This window comes from Strongylocentrotus purpuratus, unplaced genomic scaffold (genome assembly GCF_000002235.5).
Source record: "Strongylocentrotus purpuratus isolate Spur 01 unplaced genomic scaffold, Spur_5.0 spur5_scaffold_4, whole genome shotgun sequence".
Lineage (NCBI taxonomy): Eukaryota > Metazoa > Echinodermata > Echinoidea > Camarodonta > Strongylocentrotidae > Strongylocentrotus > Strongylocentrotus purpuratus.
Window position 1 is genome coordinate 1,612,049 of NW_022145610.1, and position 21,407 is coordinate 1,633,455.

The 21,407-nt window shown below is 38.1% G+C and overlaps 1 protein-coding gene across 4 annotated transcripts in view; it reads left to right on the top strand.

Moving 5' to 3' along the window:
• The window catches only part of LOC580814 (histone-lysine N-methyltransferase EHMT2), a 52,542-nt gene that overhangs the window by 19,373 nt on the left and 11,762 nt on the right, over window positions 1–21,407 (top strand). For 2 of the 4 annotated variants that reach the window (XM_030997990.1, XM_030997992.1), the window contains exons 2-22: window positions 137–1,493; window positions 2,597–2,704; window positions 3,427–3,509; window positions 4,570–4,665; window positions 5,372–5,460; window positions 6,095–6,149; window positions 6,687–6,994; window positions 7,863–7,984; window positions 8,428–8,494; window positions 9,247–9,329; window positions 10,639–10,793; window positions 11,366–11,440; window positions 11,860–11,961; window positions 12,712–12,816; window positions 14,355–14,482; window positions 15,032–15,070; window positions 15,740–15,907; window positions 17,303–17,447; window positions 18,251–18,328; window positions 19,214–19,416; window positions 20,631–20,709. In XM_030997990.1, coding sequence (XP_030853850.1) covers window positions 137–1,493; window positions 2,597–2,704; window positions 3,427–3,509; window positions 4,570–4,665; window positions 5,372–5,460; window positions 6,095–6,149; window positions 6,687–6,994; window positions 7,863–7,984; window positions 8,428–8,494; window positions 9,247–9,329; window positions 10,639–10,793; window positions 11,366–11,440; window positions 11,860–11,961; window positions 12,712–12,816; window positions 14,355–14,482; window positions 15,032–15,070; window positions 15,740–15,907; window positions 17,303–17,447; window positions 18,251–18,328; window positions 19,214–19,416; window positions 20,631–20,709 — 3,645 coding nt within the window. The remainder of the gene's footprint in view (window positions 1–136; window positions 1,494–2,596; window positions 2,705–3,426; window positions 3,510–4,569; window positions 4,666–5,371; window positions 5,461–6,094; window positions 6,150–6,686; window positions 6,995–7,862; window positions 7,985–8,427; window positions 8,495–9,246; window positions 9,330–10,638; window positions 10,794–11,365; window positions 11,441–11,859; window positions 11,962–12,711; window positions 12,817–14,354; window positions 14,483–15,031; window positions 15,071–15,739; window positions 15,908–17,302; window positions 17,448–18,250; window positions 18,329–19,213; window positions 19,417–20,630; window positions 20,710–21,407) is intronic. The other 2 variants (XM_030997991.1, XM_030997993.1) reach the window with 2 other exon arrangements.

The following is a 21,407-nucleotide window of genomic DNA, read 5'->3' on the forward strand; positions in this document are numbered from 1 at the left end:
CTTACAAGCATTTATGCTTTCTTAGCAGTCAGGTAAAGTAACCACCATCACCAATTACGAATGTGTGGCCATATATCAATTAATTTTTTGTCTTGAGCTTACTAACGTGATGTCATTTGATTTATTGTTTATGCAGGGAGAAGTGGTTACCAAGGTGAGTGAACAGCCTTCAGAGGAGACCAAGTCCGGTAAACCCGACAAGACTGCTCCTCCTGGTGAAGCCTCTGAAGCTACAAAGACTACAACCCCTGTGGAAGCTGAGAAGGGTCAAGGAGACGGCGGTCAAGATAAGAAAGCACCTGTTCTCCCCAAGCCATCCGATGACAAGGCCAGCGACAGCGACAGCGACAGCGAACAGAGTCAGAGACGGAGGTCAGCTAGGAAGGGTCTAACGAAGGTTGCTGGGGAAGGTACGAAGAGTGGAGACGAAGGTGGGGAGAAGACGGGGGATGCTCAAGATGTGGAGGACAGGAAAGCTGAAGGAACTTTGGAGGAAACTCCAGGGATGGTGAAAGATGCAAAGGTTCTGCAGGATGCCTCAGAGAAGCAGATGGAGGTCACTGAAGAAGCAGCCGGTCCAGCGCCACAAGAAAATGGAATGGAGATCGCAGGTGCAAAGGACAAGGTTGCGGAGATGCCCAAATTATCCTTACAGAGCCCAGCAAGGATTATGAAAGCCAGGAAGTCATTCCCATCCAAAAAGGCAAGAGGAATGAGTGCCGAGGATGATCCTGATAATGATGAAGATAGCATAATGGAGTATGTTGAACTCTCCCCTGAACTCTCTGATCAAGCAGAGAGCGAAGATGCCTTTGATATGCGTCCTCAGGATGAAGACTTGCCAGATAGGAATACCAATAGTGACACCACAGTGGATGAAAGAAGTACCCCGAGTGAACCAGAAGACAGTTTGGGCTCAGAGAGTAGTTCTTCAGTGCCTTCATCAAATTCAGGTAAATCTGCCAGAAAATCAGTGCCTGTTGACAAGCCAGATGGTAAAAAATCTGCCAATGCCAGAGCTAAAAATGTGAAATCTCAATCTGAAAGAGTGGTCCAACTCCATGTAGGTGGTGAGGAGGCCATGGACATTGGTGCTGCAAGCAGAAAAACCCTGATGGACACATCAACAGTAGATGTACATGTAGACCCACTCTCTGCAGGAACCTCACATACCAAAGCAAAAGCCTCCATCAAAACCAGCGGCTCTACTGCCAAAAGCCCTGGACACATTCCCGAGCAGTCTGATCAAGAACAGCTTCAAACCCAATCTGCCAGTGAGCCAGTGGCAGGGACGGCAGCAGAGTCGCATCTATCGTTATCTGGCACTTCCACTCCCGTCGCAGACTTTCCAGTTGGGAATGCTGGGTCCATGATTCCAGATAGGGCTGCATTTGCTAAAGGAATGTCGGTGAAGCGGAGTACAAGACAGCGAAAGCCAACCCACTTTGGACAACACTCGAGGAGGAAGAGGCAAAAGAATGTTTCAGATTCTGGTAAGCATGTTTATTTGCAGATGATTAGTGTATCGATTTGCCTTTTTGATCATATTTGTGATCATACTTAAGTTTAATATTAACAAAGCATATTTCTCATGGAAAGTGTACGACATCAGAGAAAACAAGTACCAAGCAAAGTGTTTTTCAAAACTTCATTTTTTTTTGATAAGTTGATAATGCTCGTTTCCCCTTGCACTTGTGACTTTCCTTTTGCCTAAGGTGCAAAATGGACCTTGATATACTTATGTGAGTACAAGAAAGAAAGGCAATATCCTCTGTGAACATGCCTTCCTTTTTTCTTGTATTTTTTAATAATTCACTGTGCACTAAGGTTGCCGGAGCTAAAGCCGATGTAATGATATCCAAAGTTCTTTTGAAGCACCTGGAGACATATCATCATAATGTGATATACGTTATAGAACAAAGGCATATTGTTCTTTTTCCTGTGTAAATCCAAGGAAAGAGAACACTTAGGAATCAACGGGTTAAAGGGATCGTTTAACAATGTTAAATATGAGATGCACGGCCCTACGTGTTATCAGCGTCTGTGATATAGTGTTATATTGAAGCCCTACACAAATTGCGCTTCAAAATGATCAAGAAGTGCCTCCAAAAAGTAAAACCTTTGAGTGACTGGTTTTACCATACTCATTTTCCCCTATAGACTGTAGTGTTATGAAAACCGTTTGGCAAACACAAAATTTGATTTTGATTTTCAATCATAAATATCTTGATAATCAGACAGGTGATCGGCTTGTAAAAGTCATGGGGTTCAGGGAATAATTTTCCTCAAATTTTTTGATTAGCAATTTCAGCTGATGGATAAATATTTCAAATGAAATTCTGTACATTTCTATGGAAGAAAACTGCTACACAAAAGATATTTTGTATAGCAATCATGCAAAAATGCATAGCAAATTGCGATGCGATACCAGGAAAATTATTCCCTGGGGTTCCTGACTGCCCTAAAGGTTTATGATTATTATTGGAGCATGAGTTAAATCAAGAATTTTTTTAAAGAATCTTAGACAAAGTTACCAGATCCCTTTAAACCTGTAATTTATTATGATATTCTTAAGAAATCTTATTTCTTGTTGTAGATTCCACAGACCATCAATCAGAGAGTAGCATGGATGCAGCTCGGGGTAAGAGGATGCGTCGATCAAACGGTATGGAAGCAGGGGCAGAGCACAGCTATGCTAGAAGAGGTGAGTTCATTCAAACCTTGTGAATCAAGGAAGTACATCCAGAAAGGCAGGGCTCCACACGTAAAGGGAAATCTCACCCAAATAGAGAACTGCCCTGAAAGAAAGCAGAAAAATCAAAGAAGAAACTGATGAAAGTTTCAATTAAATCTGACTAAACATAAGAAAGTTATCAAAGTTATAAGAAAGTCGGAACATGGAATGGTGTGTTTCATTCGTGAATGAATGAAGAGTTTATCTCTTTGTGTCCAGAATGTGCACAAACTGCATTATGAAAGTGTGTCAGATAATAACTATGACAGAATGTAAATTTTCATTTAGATGTCTTATAGTTGTCCATGTTGACATTGCTTTCACAAATTCTACACTGGTTTGAAAGCAATCTGACACAAGGTTACTTATTTATCATCAAATACCCTGATTTTAAAGGAGGTGCAGCATGGCAAATAATGGTTAACGCCATCTACTACTTCTTTTGGACAACTGCACGTAAACGAATGGACCTTGATTAATGGTCGGCGCAGGCTAGCGTTCGCGAAACAGACTAAAGTTCTCCTCACGCTTCGGTTTTGCGTATGTTGCACGCACTTGAATACTGCGGTTACGTCGTCCGTAGTCGTTTTATACCTGATTGGCCAGGCCATGGGAAAGACACGTAGTCTTGTCATGCTACACTCCCTTTGACCCTCTCTCCTTTTACTTTTTTGAATAATAATTAATTGTAGACCTTATCTATTATCTTTTAGAGAAGCAAGGTCCAGTTGTTCTTACTCTCCCAGATGCTGCCGGAGACAATCCAAAACGTGGGGTAAGTCTATCTTCATCTGTCAAAATGTAAAAGCAATGTCAAAAATCTCATAAAAGTTCTTAGAATTATAAGAACAGTCATGGAAATTTTGACCTAACTGGAGGTGAAGCCGCTATTATTGCATAGTCTATTTCAAGGGAGATATTGTTTGGACTTTTGAGCTAGAGAGGCGTCCTTAAAGGCATTGTTTAACTTTGAGATGCAAGCCCTAAAACTAGCCGTCTGCCCTAACAACGAAGAAGTCGTAAGACTTCATGCATGGCTGATCGTCAACGAAACAGAGTGTGTTGTTTGTTGCTACAGCAGGCAGCCAGTGAAAAAATTATGGAAATGCAATAGGGCTGTGCACAACAGTGTAATGAGGTACCCGAGTACACTCCCAGGCTCACAAGCGAATACTCCAATATTCGGACGCCATGTTTTTTTATTATTTTTTTTGAATTTTTTTTGAATTTTTTTGAATGTTTTTTTGATTTTTTCGATTTTTTTTTGAATTTTTTGATTTTTGATTTTTTTTTTTTTTTTTGGCCACTACCATACCACTCGGCAGTTTCCCAGGTCCCTCACCGAAAACGCATGCAATTTTACTTTGAGTGGCAGTTGAAGGCGCTGATTTAATAAGAAGAATAACAGTAAACAATGCTGTTTTAAAAACCAAAGATGGCAGAATAATCCATTTTCCTCCAAGTCCAAACAGAAATCTGGACATTTGGTCCCAGTTTCTGAAAGGTGAGTTTGACAGTGCTTGAGTTGGGAAACATTTTTACCGACGGTACCATGCCAGCGGCTGCCGCTCTCCCTGGCACGGGTAAGCGTGGGCCTGGACATCTGTTATATGTTCTTTTTTCGTCTGAATGCTGAATAAATAATAATAATAAAAATAATATTCTCATTGTGTTTATTGATTTCTACGTGGATCCTCCTCTGTGTTGCTGCAGGATAACTTCATAATATTTCTATATGCTCACATTTTTTGTGCTTCTTATTGTGAACCTCCCTATGCTGCTGCAAGATAATTTCAAGATATTCATACATTCTCATTGTATTTATTGATTTCTAGTTGGAACCTCCCTTATGTTGCTGCAAGATGGAGCAACAGAGGCCTGCCACTGTGGTAGCCACGACCTGTGAGGCTTTAGAAGTTGTCAAAGGAAATGTAAGCGTGTACAGATTAAATGGACCTGTTTACTAGTTTTATGCATACTATTTGAACAAATTTTTTCATGACAACTATGAAGCTTGCCTGAGGATTGCCCAACAAAGCAACAACGAATGAATGCAAAGTTGATTCTATCCGTAGAGATGACAATATTCATAGCAGGTGAATGAAATGGCTGAAATCTACTTTTGTCTGCTGAATTTCAAATATGTGTTTAAAAAAAAAATCATTATGATTGAAACATAATACTTATTTATCTGTTTATTAACTTAGTTATGCTTGGCTCAGTGAGAGGATATGCTTGAAAGAATGCTAGTTATATACTGTATGAGAATCGGTCATCTTCTTTTTTCCTCAGTATCGGCAAGTACACATGCCAGACTTGTCTAAAATACTTGCCTAGATAAACAATTGGTCCTTTACAGTGCTATAATAGACCGATTTACTAACACATTCAAATATTAAGCATACTTTTTGTACAACGGTTGTTCTTGACAACCTGAAAATTTGCCCAAAGGTTGTCTAACTTAGCAACAAATTATGAATGCAGACTGAATTCTAAGTATTGCAGTTCATTCATTATTGACAGATGAATGGAATAACTTGTCATCCATAAATTTGAATATGTTATTAAACAGGTCTATTGAACAGCCTCATATACCCTCTTCACTTGTTGATATTCTCCATGTTCTTCTCTATATAGATTGCTGTTTGTGGGAACAAGGTCGAGTCTATGACTGTATTAAGACCATCTACTAGAATCCCATACAGAGCACTCTGCCCTGATCACAGGCAAGTTAGCACGTGTCTCCATGAGAAACGTCTTTCTGAAGGGTTGTTCAGATATGAGCAGGTCAACTGCAGCGGTTTAAACAAAAAAAATGTGTAAAGTAATGGCAACTGCGCACAGCAAAGGCCCTATGCGTATTTACTGAGCTTTTTGTCATAAGATAGAATAACATAAAACGTATTTCAATTAATGTAATTATAAATGAAAGAAACAAAATTCATGCTAGCTTTTTATCGCTTCATATCTGAACAAGGATTTAAACATAGTCTTGCGTCCTGGTGATGGCAGAAAATGATTTCTCACAAAAATCAAACAAGTTTGTTCAAGACCGCAATTGGATGATAAAATAAAAAAATGAAATTCAATTGGATACCTGCCAAACGATTCTTGTAGAAAATGTATAATAGTGGAATAATTGGAAAAGGGATATAATAAAAATCAAGCCAGTAGTCTTTACCTACAGTGTATAGTCTCTATTCATGTGATAATGCACATTGTAAAGTTCTTTGCAGTTAATGATTTCATTACTTTGTTCATTATCCTGCTTGTCCAAGAATCCATCAACTATGATATAACCAGTCAAAAATAGCTTTTCAGAAAGATTTAAATTCTTATTTTTTGGTTGTTATTTGACAGAGGGAAGATGCTGGAACATAAATGCTGCCCAGGCTGTGGATGCTTCTGTTCAACGGTAAGTCCTCCTACATCCAGATCTCAAGGAGATTACAGTTGATAAGTCAAAGAAGTTGTATATTGCAGTCGTAGTCCCATGATGTTTCTGGAACATTTTACACATTCAAATGTTTATGACTGGAAAACTGGTGCTGTTATGTGACACAGCATCTCTGTAAACAAAAAAACGCCTTGTTGTGTAGACTAGTTGACGCACGTGTACAGGGTGCGCATGAAACCAAGTTGGACTTGGGTTCCTTTCGTGCTGTTGCATGTTATCCTTTATTTTCTTCATAGTCCTTAACTGTTATCGTGTAGAATGCCAGGGAAGGTTTTTTTTAAGGTTGATTTTAGACGTTCTCGCTACACACAATTTTTTTCTTCATCAGGTGATTGATACACTTTAACCCTTCCTCCATGGGAATGGGGTGTTCCTGCTTGGGAATGGGGTGTTCCTCCATGGGAATGGGGTGTTCCCTGTATTAAGCTACGAAATTACAGAAGTCAGTAGTCAACGGGTTAATATACTTCTGTCCTGATCACTTTTATCTACCAGGGTACAGTCATGTCATGCACCATTGAGAAGATACATCATACATTCCACAAGGAGTGCATCCGAGAGATCGAAGGCACCCTCTACTGCCCCCACTGCGGTGACGATGCGACCTTCGCCAAGGAGGTCAAACTCCCCACCACACCGGAGCTGGAGAAGATGAAGACCTTACCAGGGTCGGTCCTCCTGAGCTACGGTCAGATCAAGCTGCCCAGGGCACTCCTGCAGACGCTGACGGGGATCTCGGGGTCGGTCCTGAGCAATACACCAAGGGCTGGAGAGATGGAAGCTGGCCGGAGCAAAGTACCAAAGTATGTTCCACCAGGGTAACTGAATTCTTGTACATATAACTAATACTTTGCTGCTTGGGAAATAATTAATCCAGCGGAACTGTCTTCCAGCATGATCGCCATTAGGAAGGGCTTGATGCCGATAGAGGCCAAGTACACATTTGTGGGGGGGGGGGGTGTTTCACACAGACTAAGATCGACTTTAAGTTGGACTTAACTATGGCAGGCCGTTCATGCCACTAGTTGTTCTCACCATTTACTGGCATTGGTCTCTCAAGGGACGTATAAATTGTGGCCACAAATCTACAGAACTTACATTTTTTGATAGTTCATTAGTGAAGGAAAAAATACTGTCTAAAGGTCACAATTGAGAGACCAATAGTGAGAGTAACCAGTGGCATGAACGGCCTGGCATAGTTAAGTCCAACTTAAAGTTGATCTTAGTCTTGGTGAAACACTCCCATAGGCTTCTAAATCTTAACTTCAGGCCCTGACATTTGCAATTTAAACAGGGAGCCTGTGCAATTGCTAATGATGTCAATCCATACCCTGATGTGAAAACAGTTTCTGTGGAGCCCTGTATTATTTTTACTTGAACACCAGGGCACCATTTCACTAAAGTTGTCATCTGTGACAAATGACAGATTTTTTATAAGCTACTGAAATCCTTGCTTTTCATTGGTTATCAGCAGATTTGTCTGTGAGTTTTGACATATGTCATTGACAAAAACTTTGTGAAACAGGTCCTAGGGCTCGCTAGAGCTTGATGAACCTACAACTGCTTACTCCACTAAGGTGTTCACTACAAGTTGCATATCATAAGACTAGAGCAGTGTAAGCTTTTTGTAAGACACCTAATGATATTTCATTTATCTTGTTTTCATATCAGCAGAGCAAGAATCTCATCAAATAAGAAGATCAAAGGACAACCCACAGAGAACGGTGTTGAGGAACAAAGTCAGGAAGCTATGAAGCAATTCACACTGAAGAATGGCATTGTCATTTCCACAGGTAAAGAGCTTTATTTCTCTTAACCCTTTACTGGTATAAGTCGACCAGTGGAACAACCAGTGAATTGCCAAAGTAGTCATTTGTCACATGTACAGGGCACATGCCCAATATGTTAATGTCCGAACGATGGGGCAGTCCACAGTATCGACGCATGGTGAATAAAAAAGTTAATTTTCTTATGGGAGTACAAAAGAGTATAATTCTTGAAACTGAAAACTCACCACAAAATTAGCTATTTCTATCCTTCTGGGATCACAAAACACTCTTAAGTACAAGTTCGTGGACATCCCATTGAAACAGGTGCCAAATCTAGTACAGGCTTTTCATTGGGATGTATGCGAAACTTGTACTTGTGATGGTTTTGTGAATGCTGCCCTAATTAAATTTCTTTTGCTGTGTTTACCTATTTTAATTCTAGTATTTCTCATTTTTCTTCTTAACAGCATCACTGCCAGACGGTCCCTCACAGGAGACTTTAGAGAAGGCTTTAGAGTTCTTAGACCCTGTCAAGTAAGTTCCTACACCCTGTAAACCAGGTCACTTATGGTGTTTTTATATCAGTTCATACAACATGTTGGCACTTGTGACCTTAAAGACTTCAGTCCGACTTAACTAGAAGTGTGTCAACTGTGTGCCAAAGTGTTATCTATCGTTAGAAGCTGCAGAATATTTGTCATTAGAATCATAACTAATCACAACAAGGCCCAACGCCAAACCGATGCCAAACCCACAAAAAAATACATTACCGGTACATCCGTATCAGGAATCCTGTATCAGTAAATATCTGCACACCAATGATTATATTTGATATTTGCATGTCAGTGTGAATGGATGAAGAGTTTATCTCTTTGTATCCAGAATGTGCACAAATTGCATTATGAGAGTGTGTAAGATAATAACTGCGAAGGGATTGTAAATTTGTATTTAGATTCTTATATTTGTCCATGTTGGCATTGCTTGCACCAATTTTACACTGCTTTGAAAGCAATCTGACACAAGGTTACTTATTTATCATCAAATGCACTTAATATAAAGCCCACTGCACTACTTGTTGCTACTTGTGTCCTCTATATAGCAAACAATGCCTAAGTGGTGACAGTTGGTCCCCTATGGTCCCCTTTTTCTTATGTTAATTGAGAGCTGATTTGATGAGATAACCACCTGTCAGTGACCATGAAGGGAGGTTTAATCCATCCTGGCCAAACTAGTACAGACAGGCTTTAAACCCTCTCTCCTTTTAATTTCTTGTCATACTCTTGCAGCCCTAGGAGACAGAGGTTTCATCCTAAGAATCTCTACATGTCATCTTCAAATGGAGAAATGGAGAAAGTCTTACAAATGCTTAGTAAGTAGCCCCTCCTATACAGGTTTGCTGGATATTGCAATATCCCCATTGTTCTTCAAAGTCCTTTCTAAAGATCGTAATTGAGAGACCAATAGTGAGAGTAACCAGTGGCATGAACGGCCTGTCATAGTTAAGTCCAACTTACAGTTGATCTTAGTCTTGGTGAAACACTCCCATAGGCTTCTAAATCTTAACTTTAGACCCTGAAATCTGCTATTTAAACAAGAAGCTTGATCTGTCCGTAGCTCAGGAGGACCAACCCTGGCAAAGACTGTTGCACCAAGCAAGGCCTGCAGAAAGTCTTAGAATAAAGTGCCTTCATTTGAAGAAAGTGTTCACTATCTTCAGTTACCACTGATTAAACTTTGCAAAATGAAGAATATAATATCTTTCTCGTCTCTGTTTAGATAAGTAAACCCTTTGATAATATTAGCATAAAGGGATTTTAAAGAGCATGTTATTATTGGTATGTGTATATCACTGACATGTTCAGTTAAAGATGAAGTTGAATTCTGGTCATGCGATTGCATTGTGAAAGAAACGGTGTGGAACCAACCAGAAAAGGTTGATCATCTAGCATATAAGAATTTGTGTGTATTGCAAGGTTCTGGAATCATCAAAATGATAAGAAATTTGGCCAAGTCTTTGTAAAATTACAAACACTTGCACAGAAAGATGTATATGGGACTACACGAACACGTGGCGTAAAAAGCCGGCCCCCCGATTTTTACGATGTTACATGCATATTTAGAATATGAAGGCGTTTGAAAAGCCATGTTTTTCAGGGAACATGTCTTAACTGATGTTTTTCCATACTTGCATAATAAGAATGAGTAATATTCACAAATTATTTTTCACCTCTTCCCAGAACTCAACCATCTCTTTAATATAGCACCGGTTGAGAGTAGAAGGATGTTACGTCTGTGTTAAAGTATATGAGATAACACTATTCTGGCCCTCAATAGAAAATATGCCGAAATGGGCTTTATTTAGAAGCATCTAAGCATGCATGCAAAGTATATAAAGTGAAACCTGTCTATAAAGACCAGCCAAGGGAGACAAGAAAAGTGTTCTTTGTAGGCAGGTGGTCTTTATGTACAGGTCCTTATAGTACATGTTTCAATGAAAAACCATTTTCAAGGGAAACAAGAAATGTGGTCTTTGAAGACAGGTGGTCTTTGCAGACAGGTGGTCACTAAAGCAGGACTGTACTTGAGATGTAATGTACACACCTGTGAAATATGAACTTTTCCTGCCTTATATAAAGAAGAAAGAAACTGAATTCTCATGTTTTGTTGTTGTTTTACAGGTGAAGGATTTGATCCTAACTACCGCTTCCCAGCTCATAACCTTGAGACGCCTCTCCATGGCGCAGCATCTAAAGGTCACCTTGATATCCTCTGTCTTCTACTTCAATCTGGTGCTAACATTGATGCCGTAGATGCAAACCTAGCTACACCAGTGGTAAGTATCAAATGTCTAGGGAGGGGGAATATATCTCTAAAGCCCCTAAGGGGGTATCTCACTGAGCGACGAATGCTTGCGAACGTACCAAATTTGGGGTTTCAAAATGAAGTTTATTTGTTTTTCCTCAAACGTTTGCAATTGTTTGCAAAATAGTCGTAAGCCTTTGCAAACGTTTGTAAGACGGTGTCACTGAAGTTCTTTTTGATTCGCCAATGCTAGCAACCATGTTGCCATATGGTTCCTATATAACATCGACCCATCGAGAACCAGGAGTTAACAGAAGGTCCCACACATACACAAATAGTGGCAAAGGATTGGCTAATAGTTGCTTATCTTCGCAAAAACTGTCACTAACATTTGCTTAGAGTCAATAATAGTTGCTGATTTTCGCCAACATTCCAAAGTTGGCAAATCCAAATTCACAACACCCATAAGCATTCGCCGCTCAGTTAGATACCCCCTTTGGAGACATTATTTAGTATTAAGTGCTATATAATGCCAGAATATATTATTTTTATCATCTTTTTTTCAAACTTGTTTAATTCCCATTTTCATTTCTTGATGTACAGCATGCAGCAGCAGACAGCTCCAATCTCAGCTGTGTACAGTACTTGGTCACCTGTGGAGCTAATGTCAATCATAAGGTAAGAAAACTCGGTATCTATACACATCCTATACCTACTATACAAAGATCAAGAGTTTTATCAGATCCTTGCAATGCGAATCCTATTTCTGTGTAATATTGTTCAAATATTGTGTAGATTGCATCAGGGATGTGAAATAGATCATTTGACTTACTTATCCTTATTCTAGAATCTGAAGTCTAGAGTCTATCAGGTGAGCAACCTGTCTTCATTAGGTGATTTTTTGTTTTTTGAATAGGTTAATGAAACATAGGATCATCTGAGCTGCAATGAACCAATTTGAAAGCCTATTTTGGACCCTCCTTTAATACAAGGACTGCTGGTGTGACTGACTGTCAACGATTCTGTGTTGATACTTGAAGTGGCTTTTGTTCACAAATAGACAACAATTATTTTAAAAAATATGTTTGATTTAACAGGATGATGAAGGATCCACAGTACTTCACATATCAACAAAGAGTGGCAACATGGACATGCTTGGCTATCTGCTCACACTCAACAAGATCGACCTCAATCTACAGGTAGCTACAAAACTTGAGTATATTACAAAAGAACATGAATTTTCTCTATAAAATAAATACATCACAAAATGCATTGAAGTAGATGTGTGAATTGATAATGGATCAACTTGTCCAAATAAAAACTTAAACTGTTGTACAATGTCCTGTACCAAGACATCAATTAATTTACCCACTAAAGTAAAGAATAATAATAATAATAATAACTATTTCTTATATGGCGCTTTTTCAGGAGGGCCCTATCAAAGCGCCTTACAGATATATATACTGAGAATGCTGTCTGATGGAGGCCTGATGGCTCAGTGGTAGAGCAGGGGTCTCATAACTAGGAAATCCTGGGTTCGAAACCAAGTCGATGCGCTAGTGCCCTTTGGAAAGGCATTGGTATGCTGTCTAATGGAGGATCTGTGGCTCAGTGGTCTCATAACTAGGAGATCCCCAGTTCGAAACCAAGTCATTGAGCTTGAGTCCTTTGGTAACGCATTAATCCTCATTACCAAGTCCCTCAGAGAGGACTGACAGCCGTCGGTCCCATGGTTGCTTACTTACAAGCACACACATGCTCTCTTAGCGGTCACGTATTTAAAACCATTGTAATAACAATCTTGGCTTACCTGAATTCATGAATTGCCAAATAATCATCCTTGGCTGCTATAAATTGCTAACTCTATAATATAATTATAATATGCATAGAAATATTAAATGATCGAGCACGCTCCAAATGTCTGTATTATTGCTCCAAACACTTTGCAGGATAATGGTGGCTGGACACCTGTTATTTGGGGAGCTGATTATAAGAATGCTGTCTCGGTCAGGTATCTACTAGAACATGGAGCGGATCCCTTCGTCAGGGATAAGGTAATCACCTTTCCTTCCTCTTCTCTTCTCTTCTCTTCTCTTTCTTTCTTCTCTTCTCTTTCTTTCTTCTCTTCTCTTCTCTTCTCTTCTCTTCTCTTCTCTTCTCTTCTCTTCTATTCTCTTTCTTTCTTCTCTTCTCTTCTATTCTCTTTCTTTCTTCTCTTCTCTTCTCTTTCTTTCTTCTCTTCTCTTCTCTTCTCTTCTCTTCTCTTCGCTTTTCTTCTCTTCTCTTCTCTTCGCTTTTCTTCTCTTTCTCTTTCTCTTCTCTCCTCTCCTCTCCTCTCCTCTCCTCTCCTCTCCTCTCCTCTCCTCTTCTTCACCAACAAGGCCCAACACCAAACCGACAACAAACCAAACAATTATTTACATTACACCAAATGGCCAAGAAACCTGTTTATGTAAATATCTGCACACCAATGATTATATTTATATGATATTTGCATGTCAGTGTGAATGGATGAAGAGTTGATCTCTTTTATCCAGAATGTGCACAAACTGCTTTATGAGAGTGTGTCAGATTATTCAAAAGATATAACATGTGAACTATAGAAAGGTCACCAAAATTAGATTGACTGTTATCTGGGTTTTAGGGATTGTAAGTTACCTTTCATTTATAGGTTCCATATTTCTGTTAGTAAAAATGGAACATATACTGTTTGAATGATTCAATTTCCATGAGAGTTATGCCTCAGTAACACCTATGCATATTTGGCTTGCGTGTTGCTGTGTATTTATGGTAAGCCATTCTAACATTTATTCATATTTATTGATATCAAGAAATGACTTTCTGTCTTAAAGCAATGGTAATTGTTTATATCAAGAAATTGGAATAAATGTTAAAACGGCTTGCCATAAATATGCAGCAATACGCAAAGGTGTGACTGAGGCAATAAGATCAATGTTGACTGTAGCAGAGCTTAACAGTTGATTCATTTATTTCTCAGATATGTACAATCATTTTCCAAGTAGCTCTTGGTGGAACGGACATGCTTGATTCTCATATAATAATAATAATAATAATAATAATAATAATAATAATAATAATAATAATAATAATAATAATAATAATAATAATAATAATAACAATAACAACAACAACAACAACAACAACAACAACAACAACAACAACAACAACAACAACAACAACAACAACAACAACAACAACAACAATAATAATAATAATAATAATAATAATAATAATAATAATTAATAATTAATAATTGCCTAATAGTCCACTCCAAATTTGTATTAAACCGAAACAGAAATTCTTTTTGCCCAACAACAACAACAACAACAACAACAACAACAACAACAACAACAACAACAATAATAATAATAATAATAATAATAATAATAATAATAATTAATAATTAATAATTGCCTAATAGTCCACTCCAAATTTGTATTAAACCGAAACAGAAATTCTTTTTGCCCAATTGATCGTGAGCACGGCAGCCACTGAGCGGCGCCATTGATATGTACTAAACCAACTCATGTTCCTAACTTCACTCAACATGTTTATATTTGAACGTTTATAGGAGCAGAACATTGGTCTTCACTGGGCTTCATACTCAGGATGCCAGGATGTGATGGAAGTCTTCTTGAATAATAACAAAGATAACACGGACCATCTCAATGCACTCAACGTTCATGGTGATACACCTCTGTAAGTATCAATGTGATGTAGTCCCATTAACCTCTACTTTTGTCAGTCTTTCATTCATTTGAGTCAAAACAACAAGTTGAACAACTAGTATTCCCTGTTAGATTCCTGTATGTATGTTAATATCTGCACACCAATGATTATATTTGATATTTGCATGTCAGTGTGAATGGATGAAGAGTTTATCTCTTTGTGTCCAGAATGTGCACAAACTGCATTATGAGAGTGTCAGATCAATACAAAGATATGCCATAGAAAGGTCACCAAAATAAGATTGACTATCAACTTGGTTCTAGGGGTAATAAAATATCAGGCAGGATTCAAGTCCAGCATTTTGGGGTTGAAAGAACATACGACAGTACCCCCTCCCAAAGATTAGAAGTTTTTAAAATCTTATTCTATGAAAATGAAGAAGAAAAAAAGAGTTGTATTTTTTTTATTTGTCATCAGCCAACAGCAGCTGGTACTCTGTCTTAATGTAATTTTTAGGGAGCAATTATTTCTGTAAGATATGAAATGATTGTATCTGTCTTGTCTCCTTTCCTTTGACAGGCATATATCAGCGAGGGAGAATCACTATGGATGTGCCATGTAAGTATCTGTAAAGATTATTAATCATGTTTCGTTCAAAATTATGAAATTTACATCCAAAATGGTTGTTGCTGTTTCCTTATTCTGTCAATATTTTCTACTATTCTGTTAGAATAAATCTTATAATCTGAAACTTTTTTTGAGGAATGAAAAATCTTTTGTTACAATGAGTAACAGTCCTTAGGAAATTTTCACCTTTCGTATGAATGACGTTGCTTTTCTTACTACTTGTACTTTTATACCTTGATTGAGATTTTTGTAGTACGCTTTATTTTGGTTCCAGTGAGAAAGGGTTCTATCTAAATGCTGTTTATATCAGATTAAGGTTTTATTTTTGTAAACAATCTGCACACCGATGATTATATTTGATATTTGCATGTCAGTGTGAATGGATAAAGAGTTTATCTCTTTTATCCAGAATGTGCACAAATTGCATTATGAGAGTGTGCGAGATTGAACCATGGATTTGATGCAACAAAATAATCAGCTCTTTCATGTGTCATATTCAAGTCTTACTCTGAAATAGGATTAATAAAGGTGAAGTAAAGCTTAATAGAGTATATTCATATGTATAATTATCCTCAAGCATAGGGTAAATTAAATGTTTGATACACTCCACAACTACAAACCAGTCCCATGTACTAAATACTGTGTACTGTTTTCATGCAGGCAACTGCTGGTACGCCATGCAGATGTGACGATTAAAAACAATGAGAATGAGCTTGCTCTGGATTGCTCAAGACCAAAGTCTGATGTGTATCTTGCCATCCAAGCTAATATCCGCATGAAGATGGCCATCAAGAGGAGAAACATCAGGTCAGAGGTCATCCTATCAAGGTATGTGAGGGCAGTGTTTGGGAGGTTGACACTATATGGGCTTCAAGATTCTTTCATTAATACTAGCTAGCTAGCTAAATCTGCGAATGTGCACATGGTAACCGTTTGGGTTAATGATATGGTTATAATAATCATGCAAACCCACCTATCATCAACCCATCGTTAGCTCAATTGGTAAGGACAGCGTAATAGAGCGTTGTAGTTGTGGGTTTGATTCTCAGTATTTATTCAGTTCTATTTTTTGCCTTTATAAATAGTGAGGCAAAGCAATAAATAATCAAAAGTCTGATTGTCTGTGAGGTAGGCACAGCTAGCTAGACTCTCTGCGAGCTTTACTGTGAATTCACTAACAATGAACAAATCTTGGAGCCCATATAGTGTCGACCGGTTTGGAAGGTTTGGAAATAAGATTCGTTTGTGTTGACCATAAGTGTATCAAGAAATAATTGTTATATTCTGAGAACGACTGGATCATGCCCTTTCCTAGCCATCCATTTTTAAGCTGGGCAGTTTGGAAATAAGAAGATTAACTCTGGCCTATTGACGTTAAATATTCCACCACATACCGTATTAGTTATATAATACAAGTTGCATTTGTCGTATCCATATGGTTTTGTGACACACAATTGTTTCTTATAAATCGCTTTACCAGTCACAACGTAACGGACCAAAGTGTTTACAGTATAATTATCTTGGTCACTTGATTCTGTTATGAGTCTGCACTTTACAGTAGACACACGCTCTACTTCCCTAGGGAACATTTCAGCCAATTTAGCCATTGCACATGCTTAATGATAATATTTTGGATTTATATAGCGCTTACTACGGTACATCATCTCTAAGCGCTTTACAAATATTATTACCCCGGTCATCGGATCCATTCACGCACAATATGCACCATCTCCACTCCCTGGGGAGTATTCCTACCATAAGGTCGCCGTGAGGGCATAGGCAATTAGATAAAATGCTTTGCTCAGGGACATACCCGGTAACCGTCATACAGGGATCAGGGATCAAACCCACGACCTTTGCACCTCCAGTCAAGTGATCAGACCACTTGACTATGACACCCCTACACTGAAATGAACTCAAAATGTACTGCCTTTTCATGTCCATCACCTGTGATGATATCAATATCCGTCCCTTGGATAGGACGTTAAATGGAGGCCCCGTGAAGAGGAGAGTCGTCACCTTTGCACGTTATGAGCTCACTGTACTATTTTTATAAGAGTAGTATGGGGAAACCCTGGTGTAGTGGTCCACCTGCAAAATCCCAATCAGTTATTCCAAGAGGAGAGACCCGAGTGTTACAGTGATTCAGTTTGATTTTCGCCTCCCAGGCTCAGGTGATGCCAAATACATACTAATAATAATATATTGTTTTTATTTGAACAGAGATATAGCTCATGGATTGGAGAACATCCCGATCCCTGTCGTGAATTCAGTCAACAACGATGGCGTCCCAACAGACTTTCTCTACGTCAAAAACAACTGTGAGACGTCAAGACTTAACATAGATAGAAACATCAAACACATGCAGGTCAGAACTAGATTATATTTTGTTTCATATAATAAAAGAGTTTTGTCTTGTTGATACATTCCTGCGCCCTGTTTCATAAAACTTGATATCAATAACATGTTACAAGCTACTGTTATAAGCTACTGAAATCATGGCATCTGATTGGCTGAGAGCACATTTGTCATAGAAATTTAGCAGTTGTTATAGATAACAAGTTTTATGAAACAGGCCCCTGGACTGTGGATCAAATGTTGAGGACTTGTCCTAGCCTTGGTGCAGTCGAACATCCATCTAGTTTTTACTCTCTCTCTCTTTCTCTTTCTCTTTTCCTCATTCTCTCTCTCTCTCTCTCTCTCTCTCTCTCTCTCTCTCTCTCTCCCTTCACCTTCCTCCCACTCTGTCTCTCTCTCTATCTCTTTTTGGCCTTTTCCATCATATGTGATACTACATTGCTTGTGTAACTTGTCTGTGATCACTTACATCAAGTATACTGAAGCATGCCTGTAGACCTTGCTTGGTCATATCAGTGGCCAAGGGAGGGGGATTTCCATGCAAGATTAATACATGATCGATGTCTCTTATGGGATTAAGATAATCTAAACTCTGATCCCATCATCCCATGTAACAGAAATTCTTGTTTATTTATGGCAAAATATTTTGACCTAAAATCCTCATGATAGAAACTGAAAATAAGTCTCGACATGGATTTGGTGAAGTTTTGAATGAAACAGATTTTTTTAAAGAATGGAAACAAAAGCTGTCAATCTTGTTATTTGTTTTGTTTACCAAACTGATGTTTCTTTATTTTCATTGTCTGCATACAGGGTTGTAACTGTGCTGATGACTGCTTCAGTGAAGCGTGTGCCTGTAGTCGGAGTAGTGTTAGGTGCTGGTATGATAAGGTAAGATTTCTCTTCAAAGTCTAATCAATTAGACTAATCACTTCAAAACCATTTGAATGGTTGACTTACATTATGCAGGTCATATTGACTAGGTTTGAATATCTGCTGTTTAAAATATCCTTTTCATACCAATAAGATCAGCACTACCTCAACAGGACAGCAAAAATGAAATAATTCTGTATGGCCAAGCATTGGTCGGTTTGGGTTTGGTTTGGCAGTTTGACTGGTTTAGACAGTAGGTTATTTCATACCTCTTTTGTTAATTCAATCCCATTAATTTATGCAAGGTTTGATTTTTGCAGAAATCTGCACACCGATGATTATATTTGATATTTGCATGTCAGTGTGAATGGATGAAGGGTTGATCTCTGTTATCCAGAATGTGCACAAATTACATTATGAGAGTGTGCTAGAAAGAAAAAAAAGATATAATGTGGAAGAAAAAACAAATACAAATTTACTAATTTGTATTTGAATTATGGCTAACTTTGACCTGTTGATTACTTAGTACAGATTACAAAAATGTAATAATAAATGTTGCTGTATTGAAATTATCTGTTGCTAACAAAAATGTGAAGCTCTGTAGGTCAAATCTGTAGGACTTGAAAACATTGACACATTTCTTTGATGGTAAATGTTGATATTTGAACCTGGATTTCTCTAGATTTGACAAATGTTTTAGCTAGTGCTAGGTTTTCAATTCCTTAATTTCCCTCCTGTAGGATGACAAATTGTATGTGCCCTTCTTGCTCTTGACCCCCAAAAATGGGATGTTTTCATTTCTTTCATCATTTTGTGCTAGTGCACATTGAGCATTTGATTTTAAGTAGATTTGGTGCCTTATAAATATTATCTACTAGTATAACTATTATTATTATCTTTTAGGATGGGCGTCTGATGCCAGACTTCAACTACCAGGAGCCTCCCATGATCTTTGAATGTAGTAGAGCCTGCAGGTGCTGGAGGAACTGCCGCAACCGCGTCGTCCAGAACGGTCTCAAGAAGCACATGCAGGTCTTCCGTAGTCCCTCAATGGGATGGGCTGTACGGGTCATGCAGGATGTGCCTAGGGGATCATTTATATGCGAGTAAGTAATAATCATAATAGTGCGTTCTTATATAGCGCTCATGATATTAAAGTTAATATTCAAAAAGGGACTTATAACATTCCTTTTTTGTAATCCAGATTTCTAGGATTCTGTAAGTTTTCATTTTCATTTTTTGTAAGATTCTTCTTGTTGTAAGCGCTTTGGGCCGCTCTGGGAAAATCGCGGTATATAAATAATAATAGTAATAATAATTATTAAGTATTCGGTGTCGCCTGTGCCTGGCGCTCCACAATTAGTTATTGATCGATATTAAAGCCTGTCTGCACTACTTTGGCCAGGAGGGATTAGACCTCCCTGTGTGGTCACTGGCAGGTGGTTATCTCATCAAACAGCTTACAATTAACATAAGAGAAAGGGGATCATGGGGGACCAACAGGTACCGCTTAGGCATTGTTTGCTGTATAGAGGGCGCAAGTAGCTACGAGTAGTGCAGTCCTGCTTTAAAAGAAGAATGTAACTCGCTGTAACTTGATGTGAGGCAACAAGCTTCAGTCAATGGGTCTGAATTCATGAAAGCAGTGCATCTTAATCTATGGTTTAAACCTCTTTATGAATAGCACACATTTGTACCCATGTCTAATGAACGTTCAGTATATACGCTTCTGTAAGTTGCTATATTGCAGGGGGAGGGGGCTTTCGATTTTCATTTTTTGTAAATATCTGCACACCAATGATTATATTTGATATTTGCATGTCAGTGTGAATGGATGAAGAGTTAATCTCTTTTATCCAGAATGTGCACAAACTGCATTATGAGAGTGTGCTAGATAAAATAAAAGATATAATGTGGGGGAAAAAGAGAAGAACAAATTGTTTTAAAGAATCTTCTAACCATACCAAATACCATCCATAAATTGTTTATTCTTAGTTTGTCTGAAGTAGGTTTCTCTTACAAATATTGGGATTTTCATTAGTTCATTGGTGGTCTATTTTATGGTAATGTTCACATAAGCTGTTAACTAATTGTGATGATGATTCACGGTATTGATATGGAGCCATACTTCTGTTTTTAAAAAACATATGGAGCCGCAGGTTCCTCCAATGAAGTCAGTGTTGATAAGCACAAACCAGGACAAAGATTGCATTGTGAAAATGTCAAGTAATAGATTATTGAATTCTTTTGGTATTTGTATGAAATCAAGGATTTCTTAGCTTAATATTGTTTTTGCCTTGTTTTATGTATGTTTGTCCAGATATGCAGGAGAGCTTTTATCCGATGCTGATGCAGACCAAAGACAAGATGATTCCTACCTCTTTGACCTTGATAACAGGGTAAGTGATCTCTTCTTCAACAGTTACCAGGGGGGGGGGGGGTGTTTCACAAAGATTCTAAGTTGGACTTAAAATTTATGGAGAGCCATTTGTAGCCTTAAAATAAAATATATTCAAAAGCAAAAACTGAAGTATTTTAGACATTTCATAAATTCCCCATCAAGAACATGAAATCTCCCATGATAATTGAAAATATGAATGATTTAAATCAACATTTGATGCCTTCTAAAATAACTTTTACAAAATATTTTCAAAGATGTTAACGGCTTTCCATAATTGTTAAGTCCAACTGAGAGATAAGTTCAACTTAGGATCTTTGTGAAACACCCCCAGCAATGGTTGTATGACACTGCTCCTGCAACTTGCTTCTGCAGCAACTATGCTGTAGCCTGAAGCCCGATGGCTCAAAGATAAAAGAAATTAGTCGGGCCTTGATGTCAAAAAAAATTCTACATATGAGACAACAGTACAGATTTGCATTGAATTTGTACGTACCTAAAATTTTACCTAACATGAAGAAAAGAAATTCCTTCACCATCCATCTAAATTATCAAATTATAACAGCAGAAAGTACAATGTCTCTTATGAATAAACTTCTGGAATCCCCCCTGGCATTGTGTATCGAAAACAGCGTGCTTGTGAGGAATTGATTCTTGTCTGTCTGAAACCATAAAACAAAATTAATGTGTTTAACTGGC